Source organism: Mustela nivalis (assembly GCF_964662115.1).
Source record: "Mustela nivalis genome assembly, chromosome: 5".
Classification (NCBI taxonomy): domain Eukaryota; kingdom Metazoa; phylum Chordata; class Mammalia; order Carnivora; family Mustelidae; genus Mustela; species Mustela nivalis.
The window spans coordinates 22,934,605-22,948,608 of record NC_139024.1 but is presented as its reverse complement, the minus strand read 5'-3'; the positions used below and the strand labels follow the sequence as shown (position 1 = coordinate 22,948,608).

General features: G+C 42.1%; 1 protein-coding gene and 1 long non-coding RNA gene across 3 annotated transcripts in view; both read left to right on the top strand.

The window, feature by feature from the left end:
* The window catches only part of ARMC2 (armadillo repeat containing 2), a 112,012-nt gene that overhangs the window by 31,025 nt on the left and 66,983 nt on the right, over positions 1–14,004 (top strand). For both annotated transcript variants that reach the window (XM_082732050.1, XM_082732051.1), the window contains one exon: positions 11,313–11,389. In XM_082732050.1, the coding sequence (XP_082588176.1) occupies positions 11,313–11,389 (77 nt within the window). The remainder of the gene's footprint in view (positions 1–11,312; positions 11,390–14,004) is intronic.
* On the top strand, positions 1,956–3,912 carry LOC309865567. The gene is made up of 2 exons (XR_014312174.1): positions 1,956–3,279; positions 3,525–3,912. It is a non-coding gene; the product is annotated as an uncharacterized lncRNA (long non-coding RNA).

Sequence of the window (14,004 nt, the reverse complement as noted above, 5' to 3'; positions counted from 1 at the left end):
GTGGTTCAATCTGATGAACCCCTTGGTATTCCTGCTTCAAAACCTTCTAAGGCTTTCAGTGTAAAAACAGTTTGAACTATTGTGGTTTGGAAATGTGATCTTCAGGAGAAAAGCCCAAGAACTCTTCATTTGATCTTAACCAAAAGGCCCAGAAGCGATAGTCCAAGAACTCTTTGCTGGAAACCATGATCCTTGGATTTAGGCTTGGTTCACTCTCAGCCACTTAACTTACCTGTATGCTCTTTGGCAAGTCCCTTACCTCTTTCAGGGGCTCAGTTTTCTAATCTGTAAAATGGAAATAACTGGGCATCTTCACTCCCATCTCCCCCCAGCCTTCGCCAAGGATTGTGGGATGATTAATAAGGCCTGAAAGCCTTATCTGTAAACTATCAAGGGCCAATAGTATTTTTGGAATCAAAAAGGAGAAAAGAGGGCTTCTGGTAAAGGTGATAAAAGAAAGGCATTCTGCAGAAACTGCACACGAGCAGCAAAGAATGAAAAACACAAAAATAAATGCCATCAATGAAGCAGAAAACCTGTTCCATCCAAAATGGCAAAACATGGAGCGAACTTTATACTGCAGCGTGGGCTTGATTTTTTTTTTTTTTTTTTTTTTTTGTCTACCCGGCATTCTTGCCTTTGGAGAGCAAGCTGTCTTGCATCATGCTCACTCCAGGTTTAGAGAAGGGCTGATCTTATCTTCCCTGCCCACCTTCCCTGGGGGCCCCGGGTAATTATGTGGCCCCAGACTGGCCTTCCGAGTTCTCCAATCCACCAACCACAGCAGTTGGTTCAGAGGTGGGCACATGATCCAAAACAGGCCAGCTGAATTCCTCTCTGGGCCTTTTGCCAAAGCCTTTGAGGAAAGTGCTCTTTTAAGTTCATAAGCTGTAAAGATGATGTGGTCTTAGAGCCAACAGTAGCTATTTCATTGCCTTGTAGAGGGTGATTTTGAGGGGGGATGTGATGTATAAACAGAGCTAAAGAAATGGAGATAGTGACCAAGTTCAAGGACGATCCATAGATACCCCTAGATCCAGCAGTACCTGAGGCCACCATGTCCACATCACAGACTGCTCTGTTTTGTGAACCACTATGTTCCTTGTTTTCTTTCTTTCTCCCTCTTCTTTCCTTCCTTTCCTTATTTTGACAGGGACAGCATGTAGTAATTTCAGATTAGGTTTTTGTCATTTGAAATAGTGCACGCAGGTGTTTTGTTAACCTGCTGGACTCTACAAAGTATAGATGAAAACAAGGGGTCATTTGAGAGCAGACACTGACCTCCTCAGATCTAGAGCAAGAGACAGATTTCACTAAGAGTAAGTCTCTCGGTTCAGACAGGTGGACGCCAGTAGTCTTTAATTCAAGAAAAGAGACTTGAGGGTGTGGGCCAGCCACGGGAAATGTGGTGATGCCCCTGTTTAGACCTCATTCAGGATCTAGATGGTGAAAGGGTAGGGGGGTGGAGCTGAGAGTGATGATCTCCTCATTTCCTGGAGGCCAGCTGGTGCCTGCGTGCATACCTGCGTGTGTGCCTGCGTGCGTGTGTTGGCAGGGGAGGGAGTTTGCTAGGTTAGAACTCTAGGAGCCTATCACGGAACAGATTTTTCCTGTGAGTCACAGTAGTACGCCACACACAGACCCAGCGGCCACATGCTTCAGGTCAAGAAAAATGACAGACTTGGTGAATGGATGTTCAAGGAAGCTGACTCAAGTTGAAGCTGTAGAACACCTGATTCTCCCCCTCTGTGTCTCCTGTTTATTCTTCAGCAAATAAATGGCTCGGTTTTAAAGATAAATAAAGATAAATAAATAGGACAAGAGTTAACATAGAACTTGAGCACAGATAAATAAAACACATAACAAAAGACAGATGAAGAAAATGGATCACAAAAGGAATTGCCCTCTAAAACAAGAATTAAAACAATTTTCCATAGTGTCAAAAAAATTTTTTTTTAAGATTTTATTTATTTATTTGTCAGAGAGAGAGAGCGAGCGAGAGCGAGCACAGGCAGACAGAGTGGAAGGCAGAGTCAGAGGGAGAAGCAGGCTCCCTGCGGAGCAAGGAGCCCGATGTGGGACTCGATCCCAGGACGCTGGGATCATGACCTGAGCCGGAGGCAGCTGCTTAACCAACTGAGCCACCCAGGCGTCCCCATAGTGTCAAAAAATTTTTTTAAGAAAAAAGGAAAAAGGAGCTCTTCTTTGGGTTATAAGAATTCAAATTCGAGATTCTAAGCCCCCTAAAGAGATGAAAAATATGTTTGCAGTTCTCAAGAAGTGAAAGAAAAATGTATAAACATGGAGAGGAAAGTCGTATTAGAAATAAAGTGAGAATAAACACAGTTGAAAATGCAATGAGACGTGGTGTACAGGCTGGAAGCAATCCGACAAAAAAGAAATGAATGCGGAGATGGGAACATGATTAAAGCAACTGGGATAGATACAGGAGGCATGGTGGCACTTGTAGTCTCGTAGTCTTCCTCCTTTCCCCACAGCCCGTCCTAGTACTAGCTCACTTTCAACAACTACCTGCCACGCACTCTTCCAAGCAATTTACATGTGTTGACTCATTTGATATTCACAAGAACCAACTGACAATGGAAGAGACAAGTTTCTGAAATAGCAGTTTGAATCTGAAGCTCAGTGGACATATCAACTAAATTTTACACGGAATGCTCCACACCAAGTACTCACAGCCATGTTCAGCAGGAGAACACTACCCGGGACAGTACACCCTCAATTAGTAACTGTTGATTGAGTGGATGCATGGAAGAAGGTATCCTATGGCCAACCAGGCTGAATAAGCAAGTCACATCAAAGGAGAAAACAGCAGGCTGCCTCTGGCTTTATTAGAGCACTTCTCGGGGTCAGAAGACAGTGGAGTAAGGACTATGAAGTCCTAAGAAGAGTAATCCAAGATTGCATTGCCAGCCATGGTGTTGCTCAGTAAAAAGGCAACAGAGAGATGTTTCCAAATGTGATTAAACTTGGGAACTATATCATACATGCACTTTCTAGAAAAAAATTAAAAAAAAAAAAAAGATTGTATGTGTGTATTTGAGAGAAAGAGAAAGAGAGGAGGGGGAGAAGCAGAGAAGGAGACTCTGTGCTGAGCGTAGAGCCCACTGGAAGCTCATCTCTTGAACCTGAGACCAAGACCTGAGCCAAAACCAAGAGTCAGATGCTTAACTGACTGTGCCACCATCCAGATGACCCTAGAAAACTCTTTTTCATCAAAATGATGTGTCAAAATTCAGAAATGAGGAGGCATTCCTGGTGAGTATCGACCTTATTTTCATAGTGAACTAAAACTCTGAAAATGATGGTTATGGAACAGAAACCTTAATGATGTAATAGTAATATAAATAACCCAGACTGGTACTTGGGAGGCAGTGCAATTAGTTCACTTGATAAGAGGGAATAGATTTGTCAATAGCTACAGTCTGAAATTGAAATATAAATTTTAAAAAGAATATTTCAGCATTCTAATGTTTTTCATTATTTTTTTTTCTTAACTTCAGAGAGATCTTTTAGAAACTAATATCTCTTGGAAAGACCCATTCATCTGAAGTTCTGCAATTCCTTCAGTTTCATCTTAATTTCTGTTTCTCTGTCAAATTCAAGTAAAATTTATATTTAATACTTTAAAATTACAGTGACATGTATGGTATGATTCTGTTTTTATGTATCCTTTACCTGCCCTCCCTCCAAATCACTCCTCTGTTCTTTTCTTTTCTCTTTTCATCTGAATATGTGCAAAATATGTCTGGAATGATGTTTACCATATATTAGTATTTATTTCTGGGTGGTGGGATCCTGGATGATTTTTTTTAAAAAATATCTTCTTTGTACTTTCTTATATTGTCTGGCCTTAAAAATTAATAAATACATCATTTTTTCAAAAAAAAATGAAGTCATTATTATTTGAAACAATTAAGGGTAATGTGGCTGAGAAACCGTTTTCCGTTCAGAAAAGAGAAGCACTGGCCAGAATGGTTTTGCAGAATCCCATCTTGTTCGGCCGTTTCCATTTAACAAGCATTTCTTGGGAATCAAGCAGAGCCCTATGAGGGCTCAGGGAGTGGGAGACAGAGAAATGGATCCCGCCCATGAGGCGCTTTGACCGCAGCTGCCTCCCAGCCAGCTAGCTTGCTGCTTCGGCGTGGTGGCCTCTAGAACAGCTGCGACACCCATCATGTGGGAGCTTGCTACAAATGCAGAATCTCGGGCCCCATCCTGGACCTAGGGGATCGAATCTGCTTTTTTATAAGACAGCCAGGTGATATGAATGCACAGGAAAGTTGGGAAAGCATTGTTCTGTGATTAACTCTGAAGCTGGCGTATGAAAGCGCATGCCCTGGGAGTTTCAGTGGGAGAGCACCTCATTCTTGGGAGAGCACCTCATTCTGACCTGAAGATCAGGGGAGGTTTCCTGAGGTCCATGGGTTTGAGATGCCTCCGGACGCGATTTTCAGCAGGGTGGGACATGGTGTTCTTTGCTGAAGGAGCTGCAGAGGTCGAGGGGTATCTGATCTGACTTGGTGGTGGCAGTTTGACAGAAAGGCAGATGGGCTGGTGTGGCCGGATCCTGGGTCCTGAGGCTGGAGGCTGCAGGGAGCCACTGGGAAGTTTCCAGGGGGAGACTGAGTCTGGTAGCAGAGTGAAGGGCCAGGGGAGGGGAGAGCCCAGGCCAGAGGAGCCGGTTGGGAAGCAGAGTTTGCAGCTGTTCTGGTGGAAGATGGTGAGTGTGTGAGCGCCCCATTGGGAAGGTAGGGAGGAAAGCAGAGGTGCCGGCCCACACTAACGTGCTGGGGAAGAGGGCAGTCTCAGCCACTCTCCCCATGAGGAAGGCTGCAGCAGTGGGAAGTTCCGGGGCTTTTCACACCAAGTGCCTTGAGGCTGTGGGGCTGTGAAGGTTAAGGGAAGCATGAACCCATGGGCTTGTACTGGAAGCCAAGGGAACTGGAGCTTAACTAAGTGAAGCAAACATGGTTAGCTACAAAGTCATGTCGAATCAGGTCTCTGCAAGTAGAGTTGAAGAATAACCACCTCATGACAACTGAAAAAGATACTAAGGCTATAGGTGTAATTTTTAACTATGGAATTTTTAAATCTTGGGCTGCAACCCAATGCTATAGATACCTTGGAGGACTTAAAATTTTGACCTTATGAACCTTATTTTGAAGTCATATTCTTTCATTTCACTGGGCTTATATGTAACTGTTTAAGTAGAATTCTATTTTTTAACACTTGTTATTAAGACAGAATGCCAATGTTCTTAATATGTCTAGAAACTATGTATCTGGTGCTTCGGGCCACAAAGACATGATGAAGGGACCTCCCCTTCCCCCCACCCCAGCACCATTCCTTGGTGTGGCCTTCTCAAATCACCCGCAAAGAATCTTAAGAGGCGATGAAGGGGGGAGGGGTAAGCAGCCTAAAACCCATGGGCCAAATCCAGCCTAGTACCTTTTTTTGTTAATAAAGTTTTATTGGAACACAGACATGTTCATTCAGCTCTCGTCTGTGGCTGTGTGCACCCTACCAGTGGAGCTGAATTGCTCTAGAGACTGTACAGCTGCAAAGCCCTCAATATTTACTTCCTGACTTGAATCTATTTAACTTGAGTCTAATTCTAAAAATGAAGTGTCTTTTTCTTAGAGAAAGGGAAAGTTTGGCTCAAATCTGCTAAATTTTTCTTTTTATCCTATGCTTACAATAACGAATCCATTTAAAATTTAAATGTGCTTTAAAATTTTTAAATATACCTTTAAGATTTCCTTTCCCATTTTCATACATGAAATTTTTTTCCAAATGGAAATAAATTTATTGCTTTTTTTCCCCCTTAATTCCAAATTCTTCTTAATGTCTTTTATAGTTACTGCTTTAAAGCAGGAGTCAACAAAGTCAGGCCGGCGAGCCACATCTGGCTGGCCACCTGCCTTGTTTCATTTTACAGCCCTTGTGCCAAGAACGATTTATACATTTTTAAGTCATTACATTTATTTCTTTTTAAAGGTTTTATTTATTTATTTGACAGAGAGAGACACAGTGAGAGAGGGAACACAAGCAGGGGCAGTGGGAGAGGGACAGGAAGGCTTCCTACTGAGCAGGAAGCTCCATGTGGGGCTCGATGTCAGGACCCTGGGATCATGACCCGTTCTGAAGGTAGACACTTAACGACTGAGCCACCCAGGTGCCCCAAGTCATAACATTTAAATGGTTACAGAAATACCTACGTGGTAGCCTCCATTTTGCCATCCGGCTGGTGAAGTATAAAACATATATTGTCTGGCTTTTTAAGAAAAAGTTTGCTGACCTCTGACTTAATCATTATAATTGGAAAAACTGTCTAAATAGCAAAATCTGAGTTTTTGAATGTTTTAAAAGAAATATACTTTTTTTCTTTCGTGTATATATGGTCCAGAATTAGACGTTGCCTTTAGGACTGAGTGGTGGATGAGCACTAGTGACTCAGTCAGTCTGTGTATGGCATTGCCTTGGCTAGAGAGCTTGGTTCTGGTTATTCAGTGAAATGTGGGACTCCTGTAAGTAATTGGGAAGAGAAGACGTTGCTTTTGCTCTGAAACATGTTGGCAATAGATCAGGGACCTGGGAATGCCATAGCCATCTTGCCATCTTCAGTGATCCCACCTGCACTGAAGGAAGGGCAGAACTGAGAGAACTGCAGAAGGATGGAGCCAACGCCCTGATCACACTATACCTAAAATCCAGCCTAGTGTTCGACTTTTAGGTTATATGAGCCAATACATTTCATTTACTGGTTAAGTCTGTTAGAATTTTTTTGTTGTTGTTATTTGTAGATGAAGATACCCTAACTAATTAAATGGTGTTATTCTGCCTCTAAGAAGAAGTTCACAAAGGAGCTTTAAAGAATAATTTCTGGAATTATTTTATTGTTGGACATCAAAAATCATTGCACAAAAATTAATTATGGTCTGACAATTTGGAACAGGAAGCTGGGAAGAAGAATTATATTGGATGACTGAATCCAGATCTAGACATGTCTGATAGACAGGAACCCTTTGCCAAATATAACACTGTGAAATTTAATGAGTCCACTATGGATGGGAGAAATCTGCCTTAGTTGCATATGAAAGAAAAAACAAGAATTGACTAATGTTGTGATGTGACCACCAAAACCACTAACCTATTCTTAGGCTGCGTTATTCAGAATCTCTCTTCACTATTCCTCAGCCGTATCTTTAGCTTGGTGCTGGGTTCCAGACTTTAAAAGGGATCCAGACAGAGTGATACTCGCTCAGAGTGACTGAACAGGCTGACAAAGAGATCTGAAACCACATCCTAGGAGGAGGAGTAGAAGTTTGTCAGTGACATCAGTGATGACACTGGCAATGATAAACCCTTACTGAGTACTTACTAGGCACCTGGAATTCTGCTAGCAATTCAATTCCACATTTTATCGTTTGATCCTCACAACAACCGTATAGAGTGGGTTACTAGAATTTACCACTCCCTCAGATGTAAGTGAGGAAACCAAAGCTTAGGTGAAAAACAGGCATGAAGTCACACAGCTAATAAATGCGATCATAATTAGCTGATAACGTAGCTAATAAAACCATGGGATTTAAACCCTAGGAGAGGACGTTAAGTGGTGAACACCATGTTTTTAAGTATGTGGAGAATTATTGAGAAGAAGGAGGATAAATCTTTGTTTCCTGTGGCTTCAATTAGTACAGAGAACTGAGAAGGTTCTTGGGAGAACAGATTTCCATTAACTGTAAGTGCATCTGTTCTCTTCTTTGGCTGAGAGGATTTTCTTTTCTTGATGCCTCTCTCCCCACCTCACTCTGGCTGTGGGACTTCAGCTGTCCTGCTTCCCAAACACCCTTGTGGGGCTTACTCTGGTCAGGCGGTAGTTCTTCCTCAGTGTTCTTAGCAGTGTTTGACCTGTTAATCATGCTTGCCTTCCCAGCATGCTTGGGCTCTGTGAGAATATATTTTATTTCTCCTCTTCCTTTGGACTTCTTTTCCCCTTTTCTATCCTTTACATGAACATCTAACAAGGCTTGGACCAGAGATTCTGGTCTTTTCAGCCACAAACCTGATGACTCCAGCCCCTGTGTACCACTTGGACCTCTAACAGTGCTCTTTCCCTGATTTCCACAGCTCCTTTGCCGATCCTCCATTTTTCATCCGAAACTCAATATGGCAGACATCGCACGTGCTTCACTCCTCAAACTGTTCTACTCCCTAACCTTCCCATTTCTGTTGATGGCAACCCCGCTCTCCTGTTCCTCCAGACCTACCTTCTGCTCTTTCTTCTGCCTGAAATCAACCACTAGTCCTGTCAACTGTTCATTTGCAAGATCTCTTCAACTTTATCTCTAGTCCTATTGGCAACCCCCCAAGAATTAGTTCTTGCTACGTGCTTCCAAGTCTCCTAAATTCTCTTGTCACAACTCCAGAGCCCAGATGGGCTCCTCATTGCCCATCTGATGGGGCCATCGCCTCCCCGGAGTTGCGGGCAACAGTTCCCACGTGTCCCAGCAGAAATCTCCTATTCCTACCTTGCTGGCCCTGTGAAGTTATCCCCTGCCCCGAGTCTTAGGCTGCTCACATTCCTCTTTGCCTTCACTCATGATCCTCCCCTCCTGAGGGTTGTGCTGTCACTTGCTGGTCCCGCTTTACTCTTTTAAGACCTGCTCTATGGCCTGTTTCTCCCTCTCACTCATCACTTCCTTCTCGGCATCCCTCTAGTTCCTGTAACCTGCTGGCTTTCACAATCTAGCCCTTGATTAGAGACTTCCTTGGAACTTTCCATTTTAAAAAGTTGCTGAGCTCCTCAAAGTAGCTTTTAGACTCCTTCAGGGCAATGCTTTGTACATTCTTTATCACAACAGCATCCAGCCCTGGACTATTCAGACAGGTTCTTGTTGATTCAGAACAAAAGAGAAAACCAATATTGACTATGAACTTTTTCAGAGGTACCAGTCACTATACTAAGGAGAGGCATTGCCCTCATGTCAACATAAGAAGACCAAGGCCAAAAGCTTAAGTAAGTTGCCCAAATCTACCCAGCTGATAAATGTTGGCCCAGGACCCGGTAGTTTGGGTTCAGAGCTTACAAGTTCAACAACTGTACAAAGATGATCATAGCGAGTGTTCGTAGATCCCAATCCTGTGCTCTTCTTGAGAACCAGCAGGATCCAGCACTGCTGAGCTTTGGTATATACTAAGAAGGACCCTTCGTCTTGCTTCCTTTTTTTTTTTTTTTTTTTTTTACCCCTTCCCATAATTGGGATACACAATGTGTTAAATAGGGAGGCAACCTCATCAACATCCCTGACTCTGAAAGAGTGGCCCAGTGACTTTGGAAAGCCATGAGTTGAAAACTAGCTTGCTGGTGTTCAGTAGTTATTTAGGACAATAATGAAAAGAAGGCCTTGCCTCTATTGTTCTGACTTTCTTATTATATCTAGGAGTGAGAAGTGCAAGAACTTCCTTGGCTTCACATCCTGTCAAACTTGGTATTTTACCTTCTCATGGGGTAGATTAGATCTGTTCCATTTGAATCTCAACTCTGAGAGCATTGATGCACTAGATCCCATCCACATACTCTTCCTTTGATTGGCCTGGGACCCCTTGGTACCAGATCTATGTTTTTACATTGTGTAAAAATAAGGCAATTGTTTCATAGTATGAAATAATTGCACATTTTGGGAAAGATTAACTTGATCTTTTCTCTACTAAATGATATGAAGTGTTAAATCAAGTGTTTAAAAAGGGGGCATGTTTATGGGAAAAAATGGTGTTTGAAGAAGTTAGTCCTTGGGCAGCAGTACAAGCCAAGGGCCAAGACACAGCACTAGGTCTATCCCCAGGCTCTTACTGCATTGGCGCAAGTGTGGGGGCCACACATGTGGGTGTTTGTGAGTGACCCTGGTCCCATGTATATGCATTCTTTATGATTTTGTTAGAGCAAATCTTTTATTTGATGACAAAAATTTGTTGTAAAACTTGCACTCAGTGTTTTTTACTTTGGAATTGTGTATAGGTATTTATTTATTTTTTAAAAAAGATTTTATTTATTTATTTGTTAAGAGAGAGAGCGCACGTGGGAGCCTGCTTCTCCCCCTGCCTCCCCTGCAGGGGGAGAAGCAGGCTCCCTGCCGAGCAAGGAGCCCGATGTGGGACTTGATCCCAGGACCCTGGGTTCATGACCTGAGCTGAAGGCAGCTGTTTAACCAACTGAGCCACCCAGGCGTCCCGAGTGTATAGGTATTTAAATGTAAGTACTTTTAAGTGTCAGCTGTAGTTAAAGGAAAGTTGTATCCTTCTTGGGCAGTCTCTACATTAAATAAAACCTTAAAAACAAAACAAAACAAAAATCCAAACCAACCTGGCAATATAATCCTACTATTGGCCAACCGCTACTCTTTTATTTGGAACACAAAGTATTTGTCATCTGGAGGCTGCGTGAATTTACCTTCAATTTTTCACATTTCAATTATTTGGAAAAATAAGGAATTTTTCAAAGAATATTAACTGAACGCATTTTTAAAAGTGGAAACAGGGCACTCTGTGACAAAGTAGAAAGAGCTGTGAGTTGGAAATCGTGAGATCGGGGCTCCAGATCTGACGCTGGTTTGTGACTTGGGGCACATCCAACCAATTTGGGACCAACTTCCTTGTGCACAGGGAGACAGAGAGAAAGGGTCCCTTCCAGCTCTTAAATGCTAGTCTTTTGTGGGTCCGGCAGACCTGAGTTCTTTCTTATTGTAACAGTGACCTCTTGTGGTATATATCCTTCATCAGTTTGTTTGGGTTTTTTTTTTCTTTCTTTCTTTTTTTTTTTTTTTGGATTTACGAAGTAAATTTGGGATTTGTTCGTTGTTGTTGTTTCTAGTAACTGTATTTAATACTATGAAGCTGCCCTGTCTTTTTTTTTTTTAAAGATTTTATTTATTTGACAGACAGAAATCACAAGTAGGCAGAGAGGCAGGAAGAGAGAGAGGAGGAAGCAGGCTCCCTGCTGAGAAGAGAGCCCGATGCGGGGCTCGATCCTAGGACCCTGAGATCAGGACCAAAGCCGAAGGCAGAAGCTTAACCCACTGAGCCACCCAGGCACCCCTCTGTCTTGTTTTTTGATAGATAAATCTAAGCTGGAAATCAGACCTTGATTAAAGGACTGTAGAGTGTGAAACTCCATCTTCTAAGTAATCCTCTGTGCTTTCTTCCCAATCGGCCAATAGCTGATTCTACTCGCAGAAAGAGAAATGCTCTGGTTTTTATGCTGAGCATTGTTGTATTCCTCTTCCTCCTAGGGACCAGGGGAAGAGGCGTTCAAGAGCCTCATCTTGTTTCAACAGCTCAGACCTGAGCCGACTGGAAACCAGAGCAGGTGAGGTGCACATACACTGCGAGGCCCCAGAACTTCACCTTCCGCATCTCCACTTGTAAGAAAAACATTTGCACCCAAGATGTCTCATGTTGACTCACTGTTTGAAAACTCCAGTCACTTCTTCCAACTTGGCCACGCATCAACATTTATTTTTAGAAATCTTTATTGTTTTCACAACAGTCTTAAAATTCTTACCATTATCCAGCTCTGGGGCCTCAGACATTTATAGATCATGGTCTTAGTGAGCATGAAAGAAACGATTTTGTAAAAGCATTCAGAAAGTTGCAAAAGTTGACATTAACATAATTCTTGAGTTAACTGGAAGTTCAAAATCATTGCTCACTTAAGTGAAGGTATATTAATTGTGTGAAGACAGCCTGTGAGGTCTTTAATCTGTTTGAGAAAAAATATATATAACAATATTAGTCACAGTCTAGAAATGAGGCAACAAGTATTCATGCAATGAAATATAGCAGTCACGCTTATAATATCGACTGAAATGAGTACAAACAATATTACGTGAAAATGTTAAGTTGCAAAAACAGTGACATATGTTGTTTATGGATACAGATCTATGTGGTGACATGTAAAATCCAACATGATAAAAATAACCACCTGATTTAGAATGGTGGTAATCCTTGGAAGGAGAGGGAGGAGGAGAAGTGGATAGGGGGAGGCAACTGTATCTGTAAGGTTTATTTCTTCGAAATAAAGGGGAGGATAAAAATACCATTAGTATTTGACCAAACTATTTGTGGACACACAGGTGTTTGTTAGTTTTTCACACTTTTTTTTTTTTTTTTTTTTTTACAGACATGACATTCTATAAAACCAGACTAAAATCAGATTGAAAAAATGTTTTATTACTTTCAAAACTAATTTCTTATCACTAAAATGACTTATGTGGCCAATAGGAGTTTCTGTAACACTCAGGAAAATCTTAGACTGATTTCCGCATCAGCATTGTTGCTAAGGATTTTACATGCACTTGCTAAAAACATCAGCCAATAAACATTGTGTCAAGTTTTTGTGTCCAGAACTCAAAGCTGTGGTTAAAAACTATAACCACTGAGACAGCAAAATCGTCGAAAACATGCTGAAATTTCTGCTTGACTTACCCAATTTCCTGTTGAATCATAATTTTTATATTTAGCAAACTGTGAACCTAGATGAAAGTGCTTTCTAAAATATTAGGTTGTTGCCCAAGACTGAGGCAAACTTTATTTAGTTTTTGTAGATTTTCAGGAGTAATCACAGGATTCCATGCTCCAGTTGCTGGAGTGGAGAGTGGCTTAGTTATATAAAATGGGATTTCTGCAGAAAGCAGCGTTGGAGGGGGTGCCTGAGTGGGTGGAGGCGTGGAAAGGTCATGGCTGGACACAACCACTTGCCATGCAGTTCTTGGCGGAGGGTTGAAAGGGAACCCTTACGCCACAGTGTCTAGCTGACTTCTGCTCTGAGAAGGAACAATCTTAGAACCATTCAGAAGGCCCTGTAAGGGCCTTTCCTTTGCCAAGGTTAAATAAGTGCTCTATGATTTCTGGCTCACCCCTGTAATTTCACTTTTCCCGGGGTGAGCGCATTATTGATTTTGTTTGCCTTAAGAAACAGATTGATAATCATTGTTCCTCATAGAGCTGTTCTATTAAAGTGCATACTGCTTAGAAGGTAAAAATGCTGACTTGAACTTATTGGACTTGGAGTCTGTATTTCTAGTAAATTTTAAGCGTGCTGTAAATATTTGGTGATTAAGTTATTTATCTGACTTATTATCTTCTGGCTTTTCACTTACCTTGATATATGCTGACCGTATTCACATGTTCTAGATTTGGTCATGTACCTGGGACTATGACTAGCCATGGGTTAGGGTTGCTTGAATATTCAGGTTTATTTTTTGAGTCCATACCTATAATTTATCAAAATTAGGGTAGACTCATAAAAGTAATGACCCAAAAGATTGAGATGATGGTCTTCCATCCATTATCTGCAGTTCTGAAATCCCCAAACTGAAGCTTGGGAAGGCTTGGAAAGCTGAAGTGTTTTTCGGACTCATGTAGTGGCAATGCTTGAGCCTAGCTGATGGGAAGCCAAGAGTCATCTTTGTTTCATTCGTGTGAATTTCCATGAACCCTGCCACAGGGTGCCGCCCCAGAAGACCCTACTCAGGGTGCTGTGTGTGTTACCTGCTGTGTGTGTCACACACCATGTGCACCCTATTGCCTCATTAAAATCCAAAATTTTTGGATTCCCTAGCCACATCTTGTCCAAAGGCTTTGGCTAAGGGATTGTGAACCTGTACTGATATGGATCGACATTGTCCTAAAGACAAAGCACCCATGCATTTCATGAATTCTTCCTTATGGGTTAGACCAATGATGGGAAACTTTGCTATTAAAACTACAGACAGCACACCTATACTACTGAATTACAGCTTTGTTGATACCCTCTGGCTACTTTTTCTGCTCAAGGGCTCCTTACGCCTAGTGTGCCTGGACCCCTTTTGGTGCCAGGGAGGTTTGAGAAAAGGCAAACCTGGACTCACTGCCCCTTGGTTCTGGTGGGGTGGTATTTCTAGTGTGCAGGGTGAGAGGGGGGCCCATGCACTGGAGGGGATG